Source organism: Gordionus sp. m RMFG-2023, chromosome 1 (genome assembly GCF_954871325.1).
Source record: "Gordionus sp. m RMFG-2023 chromosome 1, tfGorSpeb1-WG-v2, whole genome shotgun sequence".
NCBI lineage: Eukaryota > Metazoa > Nematomorpha > Gordioida > Chordodea > Parachordodidae > Gordionus > Gordionus sp. m RMFG-2023.
The window spans coordinates 84430370-84453113 of NC_088775.1; the positions used below are offsets into that span (position 1 = coordinate 84430370).

Consider the following 22744-nt stretch of genomic DNA (forward strand, 5'->3'; position numbering starts at 1 on the left):
TCTCTTCGTTAGCAAAGGTAGATAGGGACAAACTGCGAGAAGAACTAATTTCATTCTCTAGTATATATAGCAATTTACTCATTGGCTTTAAGAAGAGTACAGAAAATTTCATCTATCATAGTGATTACACGTCAGACAGTGAAAGTGAAGAATTTTAAGATTCTATGAAAGAAAGTTGCAATGGAGATTTTTTAACCAAATTTGGTAAGTGTATATGAGATGTTATGTCGATACAAAATGCATATACAAATTTATATATAATATATGAATATCTACTCACTTTATCTTTTTCACAAGTAAATTGTGAACAAACCTTTAGCAAATTAAAAATAGACTGCTAGCAAATATTGGACAGAATTATTTAGAAGCCTTTTTAATGATGTCTGTAGAAAGGAAATTATTAGAAATAAAATTAAGTGAGATTCATGAATATCTGCGCAAATGTTCACCATTAATGAGAAAAATGTTAAGCTAAACTTGATGGAAATTTAACCTTAATCACAATTAAATCCTTTTCTTTCTTAATGTTCAAAACCGATTTAAAGGTAAACGTTTGATAATTTCTTATAATATTCATTATATATCATTTAGCAATTTAATTTAAACACATTTATTCATTCTAATTCTACTTCTTTTTCTGTTTCGGTAATTTACGATTCTAATATGTTTGACCAAAATGCAAGTATGTTAAAAACCGAAACAGAAGTAAATTTTTATACAATTACCGATATTCATATTTTACGATATTAGTTTATTTTAGCAATATAAAAAGAAAATTTATTTTCTTTGTCTCACTCCTATGTTTCAATTTTTAGACCAAACCTTTTGTGGCAGATGAGAGATTTAGTCAAATGCTATCGATTTTGAGCGGCGCGCAACGATTTGCATCAAGCTCACTATCAGCAGTAGACCTACATTATCAACAATAATTTACATATTTTACTTCTTTTTTTAGAAATATATTACATTTTTATATTATTATATTTCGTTTATTATAAAAATATTCCAGAGCTTTTATTTAATTCTTATCAATATTTTATTTTTTTGTTCTATAAATATTTTGTTAACTATTTTTTTCTCAGCCTTATAAATAAAAAATAAAATTATATATATAACAATTAAGCGGTGTAATTAAACTGAGAATTGACAGGTAAACTGAGAATGCACAGGTAAACTGAGAATTGACATGTAAAATTTATATTTTATAGACTATCAATTTTATTTTAAAAATATAAATAAAATGTTTTTATTATGTAAATCAAATTTATCCAAAATTAATTTTATCTAAATTAGGGGTGTACCGATACCATTTTTTGGAGGCCGATCCGATATTCCTGATATTAAATTGATATCGGCCGATTACCTATCCGATATCATATCTAATTTTGTATTATGTATAGATACCAATGGTTTTAATTTTTAATATACTTTTTATTAGTATAACATCTATAATTTAACTATACCATAACTTATGTCATTTAAATATATTATAATGATCAGTTATAGTTTATAATCAATTCAATTGCAATTCTAAAAGTATATAAAATATTTTTATTGTTAAATCACTTTTATATAATAATTAATATATTAATCTATATACATAAATAAGTAATAAACAAATATATATGAAATTTGAAATAATTATTTAAAATACTCATTAATATATCAAAGATTTCTTTTTAGAAATACCAAAATTTCAAATTATCAGAGGTTAGCCTGCGGCGATTGTAACTGTCAATACCACCAGCTTCATTAAAAACTGATTCCGAAGAGATTATCGCACACTTTTATAAATAGGATTTGTAAAAAAAAATAACAATATGGCAGAATATTTATAAATTAATTATTATTATTAAAAAAATATACATAAAAATGGACTTCGATTTTATTTATAAAAATAAATAATTTTAGACATAATTTTTTTTAAAATTTATATTTTGTTAAAGACGCCATTTTATATCGGATCGGATAGGAAAATTTATAATATTCACCGATAACCAATATTTTAAAATGGGTGAATTATCGGCCCGATCCGATAAAAATATCGGTACATCCCTAGAAGAAATTGTAGTCCATAAATTTAAAATATGTATAGAACAGATATGTTACATAGAAAATAAAAAATCCATAATAAATTTTAAAAATCATAAATATATTTACATTAGATGGCGTAATAGATTAATAATTTAGTTTTTAATTTAAAAAATATGAATTATAGTAGCATAATCTTTACTTTAGATTAATTTATTTGGTACAAACTGATATAATCATAAAATGAAAAACAATTAAGTTTCCATCATTATTTTTTGAGTTATGATGTCAATTCTCAGTTTAGTCAATTTTTTTAAGATTTTTGGGATTTTAAAAATATTTTCCCGGCGGCATCTATTTTCCAATGTTGTTAAAGTAGCGTGCTTACTTTTAAAAAGAAATAGCAATCGCGGTAGCTCGCCATTAATTTATTTACACATTTAAAGTAACTTTACAATTAAGCAAAAGATAATTTTTATAAAAAATGGTCTTAAGTAAAGGTGACTTGCGTATGATTAAAATTTTGAGACGAGAAAAAGATTACGGAGCCAGAAAAAATTTCCTAACAGGAGATGGTCTATCGCAACCTTTAATCGATTGATTGCAAAACTTGATGCTACCATATCAGCAAAAAAGACGGTATGTGTAGACCACACACACCTCGTATTAATGGAAAATGTTAATTCTGTTAAAACAATAGTAGCCATGAAGATAGACCTTGCACCCATGGAACAATTTTATTCATGGCTAGATCCTGAGATTGTTTCCTTTTTTAAACATTTCACTATAGCTCTTTGTGTATAATCCGATGCGCTTATGCAAAATACTATTCTTTCGCGAGTGGGTGCAAGGTATTCACTTATATTTCCATTTCAAACCATTTATATTTATTAGTAAATACTTAACCTAGTTTATAAATGAAAATAGTTTTTAAAATTACTCACAAATTATAATAATTTTTAGTCTAATTAATTTGTTCTCATATGTTCAAAAATTTTATAAACTATAATAAGAAAGAAATAGTTACTATCTAAAAACAATAACAATATAATAACCAAATCAAACTCATTTTATATTAGAATATTTAAATTTCGTAAATTATTAGAACATAAAAACAAAGTCAGTAAAAACCATACGAATTTTTTTATTTCCTGGATCATAAAAAATTTTTTTTTTAAACCCAAGCAATCGGACTATGAATATTATACTCATCTATAATCCAACCTCCACAATCGGAAAGCTTATAAGAAAATAAAAAAAAAATTTTGTATCATCATTATCAATCTTAGAGGTATCATAAATATCATTTTAAATTTATCAGGAAGGTGAAGATGTAAATACATTTACAAGTGAAATCAACAAGAATAAAACATAAAAAATAATTTTATTTAAAAAAAAACAATTAATATATTATTCATATATATTCTATAAATAAATATAATATAAAATGCATTCAAATTTCCCGGGCTGGATCCTATTGATTTTAAAATGAATAAATATTTTTTAAAAAAAATAAAATAGATTTAGATATATTTTTTTTAAAAAAAAAAGAAAAATTCAGAAAAAATTTGTATTTTAAAAAACACACAAAAAATAATAATATTCGTTTATAATCGAACCTTGAATACGAATTCTAATATAATAAATATACTCAGATATGCACATTAATGTCACAATAACAAAAAAAATATCTTTTTTTAAAAAAAAGTGTAATTCAGTGGGAAATAAAAGCATCATGAGTAGAAATAATATAATAAAGGATTATTATAAATTTATGATTAGATATTATTATTATTTTATTTTACTTTAAGTATATATCGATTATATAATCATTTATGACTTGTAAAAAAAAATTTGAGTGCCCTTTTAGATTAATCTGTCTTTATTGTTCGGATCTTTGGATTGTTTTGGAATATTATTGATAGAGGATGTCGGTGACAAATTATTTATAGGAGAACTCTGAGCGGTTATTTTGGAAAAATCTAAATATATTTCAAAAAAAAAATTTGGATTATAATAAAAATCAGAGTTAGAAATGCTCTTCAGAAATCAAAAATCTTTTTGGAGAATTCTCAACAAATTTTGTCTAAACTTCCAACCTTAAAAAATTGTGATTCTTATGCATAAAAAATCTTTTATTATGAAATTTTTTAAATCTTCAAAATAAATCTTGCTCAAAATTTTGGAAAAAGAAAAATCAAATTAATTTTTTTAAAAAACTCTGATAAAAATACGTTATATAAATTTAGTTAAATAGTTAAAGTTTCCAATAAAAAAAATATATTTGATTATTTTTTTGTAAGGAAATATGCCAAATTTTTTGCTTCGGCATTGGGTTTGATAAAAAAAATTAAGTTTAGTGCTCAATGAATATCTGGCTAGGTCTCTCGGATCCGGATTTGAAAATTCACAAACCCGGCCAGGGATTTTTTTATTATTTTACTGTCCAAAATTGGTTAAAATTTTCGTTATTTAATAATTTTGACTAGATTTTTTGTAAATTGCTTTTAAAGAAAAATTTAAATATAATTTAAATATAATTTTTAATTATATAATTATTTTTTAAAAAATAAAATTGAAATTGGCCCAGAACGGATTTTTAAAATAACTTGGACTTCCGGGTGGGGTTCTATTGCAGGTCTCTGATATGAAATCAACCTATAGCTTAAAGACAATTTTTTTTTGCTTTATAAATGATGGGTATAATAATCGTAGTCTCTAAAACGCAAAATCAATTAGTTAAATGTTTCCAGGTAGGCAGTTACATTTCTATAATTATCTTCATAGGCTTAAGTGAGGTAGCATAAGTCCATATGAAAAATATGTATTATAAAGTGGCAGATATGGGCTGTTCGTTTAAGTAAAATGACTATGTAGAAGAGAACAAGAGTTTGAAAAATAAATCTTTCTTTTTGAAGAACAATTTTTGATCAAATTTTACCTTAAAATGCTAAAAACTTTTGTCATTTTCATGTAAAAAAAATCTTTCCAGGTGAAATCAATATTTTTTTAAAAAATTTGAAGATTTTTTTTCAAACTCTGGTTAAAATGAGTGGCTTATTTTTATAGTAAAAACAGATCATGCAAAGAATTCATAATAATATAATTAATACTACTTTGGAAAATTCCGCTTTAAACTGGTTAGTTCATTAAAAAAAATAAAAAGTTAATCTGTAATGTAATTTTTCCATTTAACAATATACCTTCAAATACCGTAGAATTTTTATCATCCTTCTTTTTACGACGACGTCGGACATTACCTCCTCCGTTTACATTGGCATCGTCTACCTGTATCTGGGGAGGTGGCTTACAAAATGAAGGAAGAGGAAATGGAAATGGGAACATAGGAGGATGGGCCATGTTGTTGGGGTTTTGACCACTCTGTAAGGACGATGTGCTGGAAGATATGGTAGTGGGATTTTCAGAAATTAGGGATTTTTTGGTGGTACTACGTTTCTTTTTGGTCACATTGCCATTGTGATCTGCTGTAGTGTTTAATATTTAAATATTATTACATTTTCTTTAATTAATTCTCCCTTATCTTTTAATTCTTTAACATAAATAAAAAACCATTGAAAATCAATAAGAGAAAACTATGTACATACCGTTGTTATGATCCGATTCATGGATAGCCGTGGTAGACAAAGTGCCAGGCATAAATGAGTTTGAATTCATATCTTAATAATAAATATTTTTTTAAAGTTTCAATATAATATATTAGAAAAAAAAATATGGTTAACAAATGAAATAGATAATAGATCCATTTCAAATAGTGATAATTAAACTAGCCAAGTAATCTTGTATATAGTAATTAGTGGCGTAGGGAGGTACATACTAAAAATTAATCGGTCATAATATATAATAAATCTGCGGCACAGATAGTAATGACCCATACAAAATAGAGGACGGAGGGACTCGGACATTTTTAAATTGAATTGCCTTGGTGAACAAGAAAAAATCTAAATTTATTTAGGATTTGGCCGTACTGCAGAAAATAGGCCCGATGTATGGGTCTAGAGATTTTAGTAGCAAAAGGTCAAAAAAAATATAACTGTGCCAATTCACCAATTTTTCACCGATATTACTAATAACCGATTGATTTTTATTTACCATCTATCTTTCAGAAAAGAATCAACATTTTCTAATTTAAAAAAAAACCCAACTAATTTTCAAATATGAATACCCCTTATACATAGTTAGCGCAAATTCGCGGCGAATTATACAAAATATATCGTATTTTTGTATTCTCCACCACGAATTAACGCTAACTGTGAATGAGGTGAGAGATTAAGTGTATTTTGTTTTTCAAAAGTTAATCATCTCATTTAAAATTTGTAAATGTTTATGACTGAATGTACTGTTGTTAGGTTCGATTTCCAACTTTTGAGAGCTAAATCAAGATTTTAATCAGAATATTATTACATAAGCCTCATAATTACACCAATAAAAGTTCAAACTTCTGTCATCTGTGGGCAAAATTTCCAAGCTTGTGTAATTTACTTTAGGCTAAAATCTTGAGTTAGCTTATTTTAAAAATAAGCTAACCTAGCAAGCTGAAGTAACTCATTAGATATTTTGGAATCCTTTGTTGGAAATAATATAACAAAAAAATATCAAATTTTTAGGTACTCTATCTTTTAAACATCAAAAATTGAATTTTGGTTCCTTTTTAATCAATTATTATCAAATTATGTATAAAATAGAAGTATTATATAATTATATATAGAATCATAAAATAAGCAAAAAGGGTCGATTTTCTTAGAAATATAGACTCGATCCTATATTCAAAATAGCTAAATATCGGTATCGATCCAATATTAAATATTGGGATATTTCTAAACATAATGCTCCTCTCCGTTAAATATAATTTTAAACTTTCAAATTGCGCTTTAAGGAATAGGTCTGGAGGCGGTAGGAAAGGCGGGGGAGGAAGGAAAGGAAACATCGGAGCCACTTGTTGTTGCTTGTTAAAATTAGTGGTAGTAGCCTTTTTATTCTTTTTCAGATGGGGTTTCTGATTATTGGATCTGTAACTGTCGGCATCACTGAGATGATTTATATCTTCAAATTTATCCGAATCCTTGAATCGATGATTGTTTTTGAGGTCGGATATAGTGGAGAGAAGCGTGGGGTTGAAGTCTGACAAAAGTTCGTATATAATTATAACTTCCATGGTTAATTATAAAAAAAATCAAACCAGTATTACAAGTGTATATAAATTATTATAACGAATGAATAGTTTATATATCTCTATCGAAACCTGATTTTTCCAGATTCCTTTCGAGCTCGTTCAACCTTGTCAATATATATATTTTTTAAATAAGAAAAATTATATTTTGTTATTTAAGCCCCCACCCCCTCGCCATAAAAAAAACGCCCTTAAATAGGTTTCACCGATGAAACTTCTTAAATGTCTTTTTCGGGACTTAGATCATTCCGGCCCATTATTCCTGGAAGGGAAAAATAGCTTATTAACGATATTCAGGGTAAGGTAGTAGCGAAATACATTAGTAAATAGTTATAGCATAAAGTTATTAATTTTAAAGCATGAATTATGAAAGTAACTTTAATTAAATACATTTTATAAAATATGAATAAATATAATCAACTTTAAATATATTAAATAACTTAAGATTATATTAAAACACTGATCGATATAAAAAATAAGGGCGAAAAGGGGTATCACCTGCAAAGATTATTTTTTATAATTCTCTTTCTATTAAATAACGGAAAAAAGTTATATATTTTATTTATTTAAAATTTTTTTTAGAAAATGCTATAAACCTTTTAATAATTTAAATTCCCACCTTTATATATTAAGATTAAAAGCTACTTTAAAATCTCCTTCAAGTTTATCTTCAAATTGTGAAAACTACAAATATAAATCTATAAACTACTCATCTATGTTTGGTTGGAAATTTAGTTTAGAATCGAAAAAAATAGGATAATGTCAATTTTAACATTCATAAAAAAAAATCATTAATCAATTTATAAAATTTATTAAATAAAAAATATTTGCAAATTCTAAATAAACTCATTTAAGCGTTCATAAGGTTTTAGAGGAGATAAATCGGCCTGAAAGAAACCAATTTTATGCTGAGATGTGAGATGGTGGATCAAGGGAAAATGGGAATTCAATCCAATCTTAGTCTTACTTTCATTTTCATACTCATGAATGCTTATAGGGAAATCAGACCCATTAATACTTGAATTTTGAATGATTATTTTGTTTAAAAACCTTTTTATAAACACTTACATTTGCCTAAGGCTACGGTTTTCGATCTGCAAGTTGTTGGCTCTTCTCTCGAATGAATGAGCCGTCATCTAAATCGAAAAAATTTTTTATAACAAACTTTTATAAATCACCGCTAATCGCGATTTGGCAAATTAGAGCCCAGTAAGTTGGCCCGAAGGCGGGCTTAAAATAATTTGTATAATTATGAGTAAAATATATTTTAAAAAAATGAACTAATATTTACAAGCAAAAAAAATAATTTATCTTAATTTATTCAAAAATAGAAAATCAGAAAAATATTATCAATCAAAATGCATTAGGGTTAATAAAAAATAAAATAAGAGATATCTATCTGGCCCAGAACGAAAACTCGTATTAAATCTTAATAGTCCATTTCGGTTAAGGTAGATTTCGAATGAGATACAAAATAAGCTTAGGCGCAACTGATCAATTTTAAATTTATCACCAAATATTAATATCATAAAATGGATGTCCAAATTTAATCATAGATGGGGAAGGGAATTCAATATCAATCTTCTGCCCAATTATTTTTATCTTAAATTTAATCGTATAACCAAGAGTTATAACAGTTACATTATTTTCCTTCAGCGTTTTATAATTTTACCGATTTCGTTAAAAATACCTTACATTCAAATAGTCTAATAAATATTTTAAAAAATTGACAGGATACGACTCAGATCTTTAAAAAAAATTCTCGGATTGAATCTATCGGATTTTTTTCAGATCTGTACTGGAGTTTTGTCAAAGTTAAGTGAACACTGGTATATTAATATGATATTTTCAAAAATTGGGTATTAAAAACAGGCAAGCACAATAATTATTTCCAACGGTTAAAAAATACTTTTTATAATAGAAAAACAATATCAAATAAGCATGTTCTGATTAATAAAAATAATAAATTACTTTGTGTTTATTCGCAGCATCTTCTAACTCGATATTCTAAGTTTTTTTAAAAAAAAAACAATATTATTTAGTAATAATATTTTGTTATACAAAAAAAAATGAAAGTTAAATAGCCCATAAGATTGTATAAAAATGATAAATATTTTATTTATTTCAATTTTCAAATCAAACGCTATGGACACAATATTATAAAAATGGAAATCGTAAAAATCAAGTCTGATATAACATAGGATGAATTAACAATTCTACCTCGAGGATCAAGAAAGAATAGGGTGATTACAATAAAATGCTGGAAATGAGCTATTTTTTAAACGTTTATAAGCGAAAATGATGTAATTAAATATTTTTTTAAAATATGAATTATTGTAGAAAATAGAGTAATACAAAAAATAAATAATGGTGGAATCAAGATTTTATATATAAAAAAATACCTCTCAAGATTCGGTCAAGGGGGTCATACCTTTATGTCATTTATATGTGAAATCTCGAGGTTTGGGTAATATTTTTTTAGCTATAATAATAGATTAGTTGTTTTTTTGTAAAAAACGTCTAAATAGAGGTTTTCAACAACATTACACATGCGTAACGAGACCAAAATATTATGGCTACCAATACTAATATCAACCAATGGAAAATCAAATATTGGTACAGTAATGTATTATCAATTGTTTTTAACTTTCAAAAATGGGAAATTTTACAGTTTACTCTTTTTTTTTGATACACGGGGAAAATAAAATGTAACATATATTAAAAATTAATCAGGTTGTTGCCAAACTGAGTAGAGATGGTAAAGTAAAATGATGACATCTTCGATTATTTAAAAAAAAATAAAATAAATAATAAATTTAAGACAATTATTATTATACTTTTTGTTTCAATTCCCTGAGCTGGTCATTGTGCTCCTTCTTCGAATAATCCAAATTTTCCCTTGGAACATTATTTTATAAATATATAATTGTTTTGAATGAATTTATTTGTTTTAAATTAATTAATATTATCTTTATTTATTTCGTTCCTTCAAATATGTTAGGCAAAACTAATAATAGGCAATATTAAAATCGAAGGGATTCAGTTATTATATTCACCAATCCTTTCCTTCTTATCGCTTTTGGAAAATATAAAAATGTTGTCATAAGTTCATGACCTAGTGGTTAAACAAAATGCGTTTTTTAAAAATAAATAAATAATAATTTAAATTACAAGTAGACGTCGGCCTTTTTATTGACTTGGTCATATTTCTTCTCCGATTCCTTAAAATTTTGGACCAATTTGTCTCGCTCGATAGTTAATTGCGTAATACTCCTAATAAATAAATGCACGTGATTAATTATTAAGATCGGTCTACGACTTAAATCAATATTTAAGTTTCAGAGAAAGCTATTTTTTTAAGGGACGCCTGGTGATCTGAAAAATAAGATCTTTTTTTCCCCAGAAAGCTATAACAATATGCTATTTACAAGTCTTACTGGAGCTTGTAAAAAAGCAATCAATTTCCGTCAGGCCCTATCCAGGCAGAAGAATTTTCAATATTTAATAAAAGAATGTTGGGGGGGGGGAAGGTGGAATATAATAAAAATTGTGTGTTGTCGAGAAGAATAACGGATACTTTTGCAATTTGCATTCCTTGTCTTCGAAATATTTTGATATGAAAGACAGCTTTTCCTCCATTTCTTTGTTGGAGGTCTCCAGATCCTTTACGCGTTTAGAGTCGGTATTCGTCTCCCATTCATTAGCAGTTATTTGATCTGCGAGAAAATATTTTTAATAATATTACCGATAAAGATTATAAAAAAAAATGATGAACGTGACAAAGAATAGCTATATATCATAGTAAATTCCAATTTTTTTTAAGGATTTTAGAGTAATATAAATTACTGCATTTTTTAATTTTTCAAGCCAGTCCTGACCAGAATTTTTTTTTTCAAAAAAAATTTTACTTGTCCACCCAGCCCGGCCGAATTTATTTATAAATATAAAGAAATTTATTATATTTTTTTTCAATAATGTTTTACATTTTTTATATCGAATATAATCGAGTTTTTTTTATCATTCGGCAAGAAAAAAAATATTAGCTCCTTACTTTTTTTGCAAAAATTTTTAAAATATAGCTATTTCATTTCAAAATTTAAACTTGACCAATTTTTTTAAAGAAAGTATTAGACCTGATTTTCTTAGATAGGGTTGTTATAAATCCCGATTCGGGTCGATTTATAAAAACGGACCATTTAAGATTTTTGTAAAAAAACAATATTATGTAAGCTCGGAGATTTTGCTCATAGATGGCAGAACTCGGGCTTAAACTTACCTAGCCTACTTTTGCAAATCTCCAATGTATATTATATTATTTTGATGATTATATAATTGTAGAGTGCGAGCTGTGGTGAGGGAAGAAAGGCACAATTGCTCAAAATAAGGAATTTAAATTTTTTTTTTACCTTAAACTTACTTCCTTTAAAATGTTACGTCAAATTTCAATAATTATTTTGTCTATAAATTTTTGTGATAAATAAAATATGGGTGTGTCCAGGTTTTCGACTTTAGCCTAAACCAAACAGTTTTAGAACTAGGATACCCTATTATGTTTGTTATAAGTGTTTGGTAGCATCATTATTCCTTATTTTGTTTTTGTTGTTTTTCTCTTACTTTTTAGACTGTTTAGTAGAAGTTATATAGCAGTATAGTAGACCAGCTGGACCCACCCATAAATGAAAAAAAGAAATTTATAAACTTTTTAATTCCCATTTTTCTTGATCGAGTACAATGACTTTCGCTTTCAAATCTTGTAATTCCTGATTCAGATCTTTAGCTTCCTTCATGTGCTTTATAAGAGTACAAAGAGTAAAATAATAATAATTATTATATTAAATCATCAAGTTGATAAATTCATCAAAAAAAGAGAATAATATGGAGGAATAATCTTTCTATTTTATGTACCCCCCCCCTCCCCAATTTGTGCAAGCACATGTGGCGTCTGGTCGAATTAAAGGGAGGTAGGAGCTCTGTTCTCCATTTTTAAAATTATATACGGGCTGTAAGATTGGGTGCCTTTTTTTAAAAAATATTAACTAAATTATTTTCTTTGTTTCACTTTCGCTTTTATTTTAATTCACCAAGGTTCAATTATAATCATCCAATGCCAAAGATACTAATTACTTAGGCAAAGTTTAAATTTATTACAAATAAAAATGGCGAAATAAATCTAAACATACGCCAAGGAATAAATTAAAAACTAAGAATAAAAAAAATTATTATTCTAATAAATGAATATTGATAATGAATATTATTTTGAAAAACCGTCATTTTTATTTTTAAAAAAAACATTTGTGAATCTTTATTTCTCTTTTATTCATAAGAGAATAAAAATTTAGTATTATTTATTCATAAATTTCATTCATTAATAAATATTAGAGAGAACTTGTTAAATATGTGCTTAAGATGAATTATCGAAAAAATGCAAAATTTGAAAGTTAGAGAGAGAACTATATGCTCCGACAACCTAGCTGATAAGATGAATATTAAGATAGAATTTTTAAAAATCGCTTTCTTGAATAAAAAGGAATTGATGATATATTTTACCTTAATCAGGGTTGCCTGATCCATTTGCGATATTGAACCCTTGATTTCTTGATTAACATTGGCAGATTCCTGTATATTTTCAAAAGTTTTAGGCACCGAAACATAAATACTCTTTGCGAAAGCGGCATCCGGTTGCATTCATGGTAGCGTAGGAATGTGACTTTACGTCAAAACAGCTGATTTGACAGCTTCTAGCAAGAGACATTCAAAGTGATTTTAAAAATAGGCCTGTGTTTGGCAGATATTTGATTTTTCCGTAAAATTTTAATAGAGCCAACTTGGCAAAATTATGATATATATATTATTTTTTTAAATTTAAAGGTAATGTTTCGATTAATACTATTGGAAAATAAATTACAATATATGCTAATCGCTTTATATTTTAAGAGCTGCCTAAACAATAATACTTATAAATCTATAAATAAAATAGTAAATTGACCAAAGAGGAAAAATTAAACAAGTATTTTTATGATATGATCGAATTACAAAATACGGGTATCAAACATGATTTATAAAACGGTTTTTGTAGAAATAGAGCCATATAGTAGATATTCAAGAGCCTTAAATATTAAAAATGCGTTGACCGAAAATTTTGTCTAAAAAAAATAAAAGATCCAGCCAGGCTGGGCCTTACTTTTCGTAAAATTTTAACAGGCCAGGTTGGTAAATTAGGTTTAACAAATTTATCGGTCGTAGATGAGCCGGAAAAACATTTAAATAACGGACCGGGTTTTGCAGATCTCTAATTAGACCTGATGATAATCAGGCATGGAGAATGCTACTGAAGGAAGTTGAAGTAAGTCTTCCTGTTTTTCAAGATACTATAAAATCTTGTTGCATTTCGCATAACATAATTATTTTAGATAAGGAAAATTTAAGCAATTTTTTGATGGGTTAATTTGCAAAAAATTGAGAATTTTACTAAAGGAAATTGAAGTGAGACTTTCTGTTTTTCAGGATGTTATAAAATCCTGTTGATTTTTACGTAAATATTTTAGACAAGAAAAAATTTTCTAATTTTAGCCTTTGAAATTTGGGTGCTCAAATTATGGAACCAGCAACAAAGTATTAAAAATACTACAAATAAAAATGTAAGAAATATGTTTTCTTATTATTTTAAATTACAATTGATATACTTCTATGGCAAAATAACATTATTAAATAACACTAATATTTATAATAAACATATTAAATTTTTTCTTTATCATAATCAACATTTTTTTAATAATATGAAATATAATATTTATAATAAAATATATAAATTTTTTATCATTAATAATGAATATAGAATAAACTGTCTGCATTAAGTTTATTTTATCTTGTCTCAACGCTCAGGTGGAAGTGCCAGTAGCTTTCCATCTATATTTTTTTTTCAAAAGCAGAGGATGTTTTGCTTGCCTCTATTTACAATCTTTCATGTATAGATATTTATTCATGATATCCTTGCTTGACTTTTGGAATAGCACTATCAATAATAGAGCAACAATCTGATTATTCTTTACCTAAATTCACATATTTTTTTAGTGACCATTTGAAAAATAAGCGGAATAATTTAAAAAACTATCAACTTAAAAAGTTAGATACCAAGTAGGTCAGCAGGGTTAGCCTATATACCTTCATGGCCATTATATGATGCATCATACTTTTTAATCAGTTCATTCAATGCCACGCACCCCAAAAATCAAATCTTAATACTTCATGAAATTCGAATATAACACTAACACCCAAACTAATTATTATTGATGGGCCAAACGACTTATCAAATGAAGAAAAATTTATAAACAATCAAAATCCCATAAAAAAGAAGAATAAAATTTTGAAGAATTATTTTAAAAAATATCAGAAACTTCTGTTTTTTGCTAAATATATAGATGAAGAACTATTGGCTCCATCATTTGAGCATAGAGATAAAATCGATATGGACCTAATGCAAATTTTTTTATAAGGGTCAACTTATTAAAAAATAAATTAATTTTATAATTCATTATTAATGATAAATAAAATTAAATAAAATGTGGATTAAGATAAAATAAGAATAATTAAATAAGTATGCTATCCATTTTAAAAAAAATATATATATTAAACTTATTAAAAGTTTATTATTGATATTATGCAATAATTTGCCATGGCAATATATCAATTGAGATTATTAAAATAATGAGAAAACATATTGTATTTTTATATCGATTCGTAGTATTTATTTATAATACTTTGCTGGTTCAATAATTGACTACTAAATATTTACCTTTATAACTTATCCAAAATAATGTTTTGTGAATTATATAACATCCTCAAAAACATGAAAACTTCCTTCAAAAAAATTCTCCTTTTGTAGTAACGTGTCCAAAACCACACTATACAACTGTTTAGCCCTAGAAAGACAGTAGTTAAAATTTTTGCCTGTTGATGCTACAATGTTAGAGGTTGTTGGGAATTGGAATAGGAGTTCTCCGTTTTTAGCTTTTTTATAGATAATAAGAAGTTTTTAATTCTCCTTTATCAATCAGGCTTCCATAACTTCTTACATCGAAAATCATAAATTTTCCATTATAATTCATGATGTGCCATTTGATTTTTATATAAAGGAATATTTGTAATGAATTATTATTACATTTAGAATTAATTAAATAAATGTAGTTATCAACGAGAGCTATTTATTTTTAATAAAATAAATAATAAAAAAACGATTAAATATTTACCTTATTAAAAAAATCACTATGAATATCTTGTTGGAAGCCGTCAAAAAACAAGTCGGGTTCTGACGCTACTAACATAAAGATTTAATACGAGATTTACCTTTAATTTTTGCAACACTTTCTCCATCGCTTCGACTTTTTCTGAATCGTGGATAGCTTTCAGCTTTAGGTCCTCCTTTTCGCCTCTTAAAATCTCGATTTCGGTATTTTTGGTTTCTAAACATCGCGTTATTTGATCGAATTGGGATTTCACAGAGGTGATCTTGTTTTTTTTGCATAAATAATATTCTATATCTATCCGATTTTTCCTTTATTTGATGATGGGTGCATCAGGAATTTGCCCTTATTTTAATGAAAGGTGATTCAGAAATTTTCCATTATTTTGATAAAATGTTAATTTAGTGTAGTATATGGTGAGCTAGCGTCAAATTTAATAAAACGCGCTCAAAAAACGATTTAAAGTTTTAAAAATAACACATTGCCGCTAACATATATATCTAATACCTTCAATATGAACAAATATTTAAAACATATACCCAAATAAGTTAATTTTTAGTTGTCGATTTCATAATAACTCCAAAAATTGTCTCTAAATGTACAATAAAAATTTAAACTATACTTTTGTAATTTGTCTAAAAAAAATTAAATCTAGGGGTTTTGCATACCCTATTTTAGATCTATTCTTGCCCTAATATATATTCGCAAAAGGTTTGGGTAAATTAAATTTTTTCCTGGATATATAAACAAAGAAATTGAAATGCGTTAAAATTTAAAGATCGTAAGTCTTTAAGCCTTAAATTAAAGATGAGGGTTTAAATGTGTACTCAAATTATCAATTAAATGCGTATGCTCAAATTGAAGTGGAATTTTAATCTACAACCCCTCTAAGAGTGAAAAAAATATTTTTTTAAAAATGAAATGGAAGTAATATATAATAGCGAATATCAGGTGCTTTTAGATTATTTTTATCACATGATCCCGGTTTAGAAAAATTAGTTTTAAGACCGAGCTGGACCTTCACCCCGGTTTGGGGCTAAAATGAGTCAACTCGGGCCGAGTTTGCCGGTCTCTAACCAAAATAATTGTCAATACATGTATAATAATTTTAAGGGCGACTATAAGCATTTAAAATATCAAAGCTGACATACACATCAGTTGCATAGGAGGAAGGAGGCCAAGAGATATCACCTTATAAAGAATGTATATTATTTTTTAACTTTTTTTTCGTAATGTATGTTGAGAAAGTCGAGATCTTGGCAACGCTTATTGCTTTCATCTAGGTTAATCATATCTATTTAAGAAAAAAAAATTTAAAAAATTTCATTTTTAAAATTATATGAATAATTGATGACCGAAGAAAATTATAGACCTCCTTAAATTATTAGGTATAAAGAATAATGCAACGCTAAACTCGGTCGCTAAAGATGAGGTCCTTATTATCCAAGCTAAAATTATTGTAAGGGTGGCGACTTTTATACTAAAAAATGTAATCCCAAAATTAATTCCCGAATTTAAAAATAGAATCAAATTGTTAAGAAGAAAAAAGAGAATTTAATTGGAAAAATTGCGAGACCAACATTTACCTTTAATATATTGATCGCCCATATCTTGCTAAAAGGTGTCCATTGAGGGAGATATAGATTTTTTTTAAAAAAAGAGATTATTTATGTAATATTGAATAACTTTCTTTTTTCATTCTTTTATTCTCCCTTTCTTTCTCTCCTTCATTCTTTCTTATAATTATTTCCAATTAATAATTGAAGACCCGTTGTATTAGATTTTTTTTTTAAATACTAACCAGAGTTTCCTGTTCTGATATTAGATCCTATTTTTTTTATTTAAATGTTTCTGATTCAAAAAATTTAAAAATGCAGAGTCCTTTATCCGCCTATTGGTGTTTAGCACTAAGGGTTCTAGGATAGATGGAAGACTGACTCTATTCAAAATCTTTGCTTTGTGTATGCCGATTATACCCCCCCCCCCTCCCCTTCCATTTTTTTTTGGTTTGAATTTGCAGATGAAGAGGACAATAACTAGTAGGAATGCTGGTGTGGGAGAACACTTTCAGATTTCATTCAAAAAAATGCCTTTTAAAAATAACTATTATTCCTGGGCTTTCTTCGGATGAACAGAAGCCTTCATCTTTTTTTTATAAATGACGAGAAAACTGAGAGATGACAAATAATGAGTTTATTTCATTTTTTTTTATATTTCCAACAACAGATTTCCATTAGCGATGTTGTTGGTTTATATGATATGATAAAGTTCTAACTCATTACGATAAGCCATTCAAAAAAGAAAGTATGTAAACAACATGTTCACATAATATGGTTATAAATATTAACAATTACAAGAACTAGTTTTTTATAAACGAAATTTTCTAATTACAAAGTGGTGAATGAAGGATAGTAGCACAATTTTAACCAAAATTATGCAATAATTTTAGATTGGTTAAACTTAAATGTAAACTCTTTTTTAAATAACATAGATGTCAATCATCTTTTTACTTTCTAAAATTACGAGCTCGAAAAAAAAATGATTGGAATCAAATCTAACCTCAACTAGAACATTTAGCACGGACACATCCGACATTTTATCAGACTAAAGAACTCGATTCCAAAATTTATTTAGGACAGGATATGACCTATCTAAAGGAGAATATTGGGAAAAATTTTTTTTATCCGGATTAGGTCGGACCTGAAGAGAAAAAATGGAGTCAGGAAAAAATAATTTATAACACTCGATTTTTTTTTTCTTGTTACCTAGTTTTAGTGTTGTTAAACGACTTAATTTAAGCGCGATTTTAAATTAAGATTTTAGTCAAAATAATATTACGAGAGCTTCGAGATTTTGTTAATAAATGTCCTAACCTATCCGCCAACTATGAGCGAAATATATATTGCGTAATACTTTTTGACTAAAAAAACATTGGGTTGACCGTTTTGAAAAAATCGACTCGTTAAACAATTACTAACCTGCTGCCTTAAAATCCTACCCTGTAATAATCAATATATTTTGCAATTTTTTAAGAAATTATGTTGCCGGGTATTTTATCCTACGGACATTTTATCCGATATTAAAATTTAAATCTATGTGTTTTCATTCATTCTTGATTTCATACAACATATATATAATTATTTTTTTTTAAAAAAAACGTTAATCTTCCTGAATCCCAGGTAGAGAGAAATCAAACCGCTAAGGGTCAATATAATTGCCATCAAATTCCTGAACTTCTTGAAGAGCAAATGAAACTGGAAGGATTCTTGAAAGTCAGCCGTTTTAACCTCGGGATAAATGTTCGCGAACGTTTTCACAACGAAGTCTATGACGCTTTTTATTAACGATGTATCATTTAACATTATTATATTAAAACAAAAACACCCCAAATTAAACGTTTACCCGTTTGGAATTCCCGATCCAAATATTTTTTTTATTTAAATTAAAATATACCCTAGAATCATATCATGAAATGTCAATCATTTATAAAGCCCATTTTTTTTAAAAAAGAGTGCCAATCCTGTATATCGCCCAATTTTTTTAAAATAAACTTATCTCAATTAATGGAGGAATACTTTTCTGTTAAAATCAGGTAACCCTAGATTTGCTAGACCTCCCTACAATATCCGTTTTTTCAAAATTTAGTATACCCACACACATAATTCTTTATCCCTAACCCCAATACAAACATTTTAAAAAGAGAAAGACAATGTATCCTAAGAATATCAAGTCTTAGGTCGAGTTAACGTTCGAATGATTTCTAAATAGCAGTCCATATTCTAAACAACCAAGAAAGTATTATGATTTACTTTTGTTTTATTTGTACCAAAAAAAAATATAAATAATGCACAAACTTAAAAATAAACCAGAATAGGGTGTCATAGTTTAAAGGCGGAATAGCCTAGATTAGACAGAAATAAGTTTCAAAAATAAGACCGTTAGAACAGCTTTTTAACAACCATTATTACTAAGGCTAGTTATAATGCACGCCAAACTATTTTCTAAACAAAGACCAAATGTTGTCGAAATGTAATAAGACTCAGTAATTTTCAAATATATATTATCGGAATCACGTGGTCTGGCCAGATCTACTATATATCATCCTCACAAGTATGGGGCTACCAATGGTTTCAGAAAAAAACATGACTCTTGCGGGACACGAACCTAGATCTATAGGATTCGTGATCAGCGCACTGGCTGACTATGCCATTTACTATACACAAAAATATCAATTTTTTATTATTATTTATATAAACATATGACATTCTACAAACTATAGGTAAACTGTGAATGCTCTTAGTATATTTACTCCTAAATCAGTTAGGAATATAGTTGGGTATTCGCTAAATGTCGGTTAATTCGGCTCAATCTACAGGCGTGTGCCGAAGAAAATCCTTTAACATTAAGACGTATTAATTTATATTAGTTTATTTCAAATTCGAGCTGCTATATTTATAAGAAAACCCCCATGGCCAAGGTAATAGTTTTGGCTAAAAACTCGGGTTAGCCTGCTAGAAATTGGCTTAAATAGCTAAACATAAAATAATTACCCAACTATAGTTATAGGAATGCCATAAACATGGCAACTAGTTTTTACTGCTCTCTTTATTCTCTCACAGAATGGTGTTTCTAAATACCTCTTCCTCATTATGCAGTAATCTCAAAATGCTGTAGCAATTTCATTCAGAGATGATTGCAGTAATGAATAATCCTATTTGAAGATATAGTTGCTTGTACACAAGCAGTACTAAAGTGTATTATATACAGTGTAATGTTAGATACTGCATGCAGGAAATTGATAAAAATGGTAAGTCAAACAGCGGTCATCAGATTCGTGACAGCATAAAAGAATATCTCATTTCTCTTATGCAAACCTAATAATAAGCTTAGGTCGAATTTGGAGATTTTACGACGAGCATATGACAAGAAATAAACATATATAATATTACTACACTATGCAAAAACCATTAAACTTATCAAAGGTTAAACTTTTAAATATGAATCCTATTTTGGGGGGGGGGGGGGATATTAATTTTCTCTTATTTTTTTAAAAATCACAGGTCAGTTTGTAGTAGGCTTACTCGATTTACAAAAGAGTTTCAAAATCAATAAGCCATCTCTCTTTCGCTACTTCCAAAACGTCAGAGTCCAATCAAGGCGCAGTCAATCTCTCACTCTAATAAAAAGACATCATGAATTAAGGGGGAAGGGGTTGTAACTTCGTGTTGGTAATATAGTAATATGTTTTTTTATTTACTTTTTAAAAGATAGGTTAGAAATATACGTTTCCCGCTTTACTTCGCCACCCGAATTCCGGTTCAACATTATGCTTTCGCTCATGTATTTGATGCACAGGGGATCCCTGATGAGATCGCCATTTATGGCCTTAATTTTTTTTAAAAAATTATTAAATATTATAAATTTAGTATGTGGAGGGAGGGGGACTCAAAATTATGTTTAAAAAAAATTCAGTAGAATCCTTTGATTTATCTGAATTTCTATTGGACCATGTATACTAATTAATGTAATCCAAAAATTTATATTTCTACCTATGCTAAATTTTAAATTTTTGGAAAGTATATCTGTAAAAAATAAAAATATTTTTACATTAAATTATGATAAAATTTTATTTTTAAAATTACTTTGGTAGGCTGACATACGTTAAATTTATCGACAGTTATATGATCATTGCTAAGAAAACTTGGCACAATCTTCACCTCTAAAAAAATAAATTGAATATAAGTTATTTTTTTTTACCATAATAAGTGCTTAAATTGAGCGTTACGCTGCATTTATAGTAGCGCGGTTGGGTCAAGCGATGCAAAATTTTTGGCTACATAATTTACATAATTAACAATAATGGGTATAATTTATAATTATCCAGCGAAATGAAGAAATCGCGACTGCTGTTTATTAAAAAAATTATTATGGCTGTAACGAATCAGCTGTGATATCGGCAGCGATTAATTTGGGAACCCTTGAGAAAATCGTGCATTCTATAAATGCAGCATTAACAATTCAAAAAATAACGTATTTCAACCTTGTTTAAACTGAAGCGATACTGAAATATAAAAATAAAATGAATCGCATAGGTATATTTCTAAGGATGCTTGTGGGAAGGCATCACTATATGCATGGCGGTCAGCAAAATCCAGGTCATTCACAATTGTTCGATTTTTGTGTGGTGAGGATTATATATTTTAAACACAAGGTTCATGTTACAAACAGTATTATAACATTCTGAATTTACAAACCACATGCAACATATATGGCTAAACCCTTCACCATCATTTATAATTAACAAAAATACTGGCATAGAGTAATTATTCAATTAATATGTCGCATCTATGAAAACAACTTCAGGATATGCATCAAACATTTTTCATATATCCTTACTCTGAAAATAAATCCCTCTAAGCTCATCACCCTCAATATATCTATTATATTATTGGTCACATTTTGATTCTCCATTAATTGAAATAACTGTTTGAGGTCATTCAATTTTTTGTAAAATTTTACATAATTTATCAAAATTGACGGCAACATTAGTTAAATGATTGTCTAGGCCCTTCTTTGTTTGGGCATGTTATTAAACTCCACATCTATAAAAAAATAAAACGATTATCAGATTGATAAAGATCAATTAAAATTTAACACTCCAATCATATATAAATTATGATTTAATATAATATTATAATCATTCAAAAAGAATATTTAAATAAGTATAATTTATAAAAGTTCATCTTAAATACCAGAGACCTACAGAGGTAAAATCTTGAGAAATATTGTATGATATGTATACATTTAACCAGAGTTGTTAATTTAGTGAATCTCTAGAAGTTTATAGTAAATTTTATTTCATAATAAATGGCCAGAAATTTTTTTAATTTTACATGAATATTTTAAGATATGGATGTGTTGATCTATTTGAAAAGTAACAACTCTGGTTTTATTGGAATAAATAAATGTTTTAAAACCATTAATAAATATATATATAAAACTATAAAACAAGATATAATAATACCCAATTCATGATTGTGGTTTTTATCAAACTTTTATAACACAGATATGTATACATTTCCATTTGGTTTAAGTTGGACTTTGCTATTGCAACCTTGTTTAAAGGTTCTTTTTTCTCATAAATCTGTTTAGCTAGATTTGAAAATACGACCTCCTCTTTTACATTATATGTGATTGTATTATTTATATATGGGATTATCATGAGGCTTAAAACGCGATATATAAAAATTCGATAAGGTTTCATAATTGCTCATGAATTGTTTTA

At 27.2% G+C, this 22744-nt stretch overlaps 1 protein-coding gene across 3 annotated transcripts in view; it reads right to left on the reverse strand.

Moving 5' to 3' along the window:
• Window positions 1–3489: 3489 nt before the first annotated feature.
• The window catches only part of LOC135931012 (uncharacterized), a 28386-nt gene continuing 9131 nt past the window's right edge, over window positions 3490–22744 (reverse strand). The window contains exons 7-24 of one of the 3 annotated variants that reach the window (XM_065467859.1): window positions 21102–21178; window positions 20717–20844; window positions 18618–18792; window positions 17046–17073; window positions 16680–16753; window positions 15563–15724; window positions 12767–12835; window positions 11919–12009; window positions 10797–10935; window positions 10391–10492; window positions 10057–10117; window positions 9191–9226; window positions 8288–8355; window positions 7292–7326; window positions 6907–7170; window positions 5637–5708; window positions 5235–5513; window positions 3490–4013 (exon numbers count right to left, since the gene is read on the reverse strand). In XM_065467859.1, the coding sequence (XP_065323931.1) occupies window positions 3898–4013; window positions 5235–5513; window positions 5637–5708; window positions 6907–7170; window positions 7292–7326; window positions 8288–8355; window positions 9191–9226; window positions 10057–10117; window positions 10391–10492; window positions 10797–10935; window positions 11919–12009; window positions 12767–12835; window positions 15563–15724; window positions 16680–16753; window positions 17046–17073; window positions 18618–18792; window positions 20717–20844; window positions 21102–21178 (1976 nt within the window). In that variant the 3' untranslated portion in view covers window positions 3490–3897. Of the gene's footprint in view, window positions 4014–5234; window positions 5517–5636; window positions 5709–6906; window positions 7171–7291; window positions 7327–8287; window positions 8356–9190; window positions 9227–10056; window positions 10118–10390; window positions 10493–10796; window positions 10936–11918; window positions 12010–12766; window positions 12836–15562; window positions 15725–16679; window positions 16754–17045; window positions 17074–18617; window positions 18793–20716; window positions 20845–21101; window positions 21179–22744 lie in introns of those variants that run through there. The other 2 variants (XM_065467858.1, XR_010572908.1) reach the window with 2 other exon arrangements.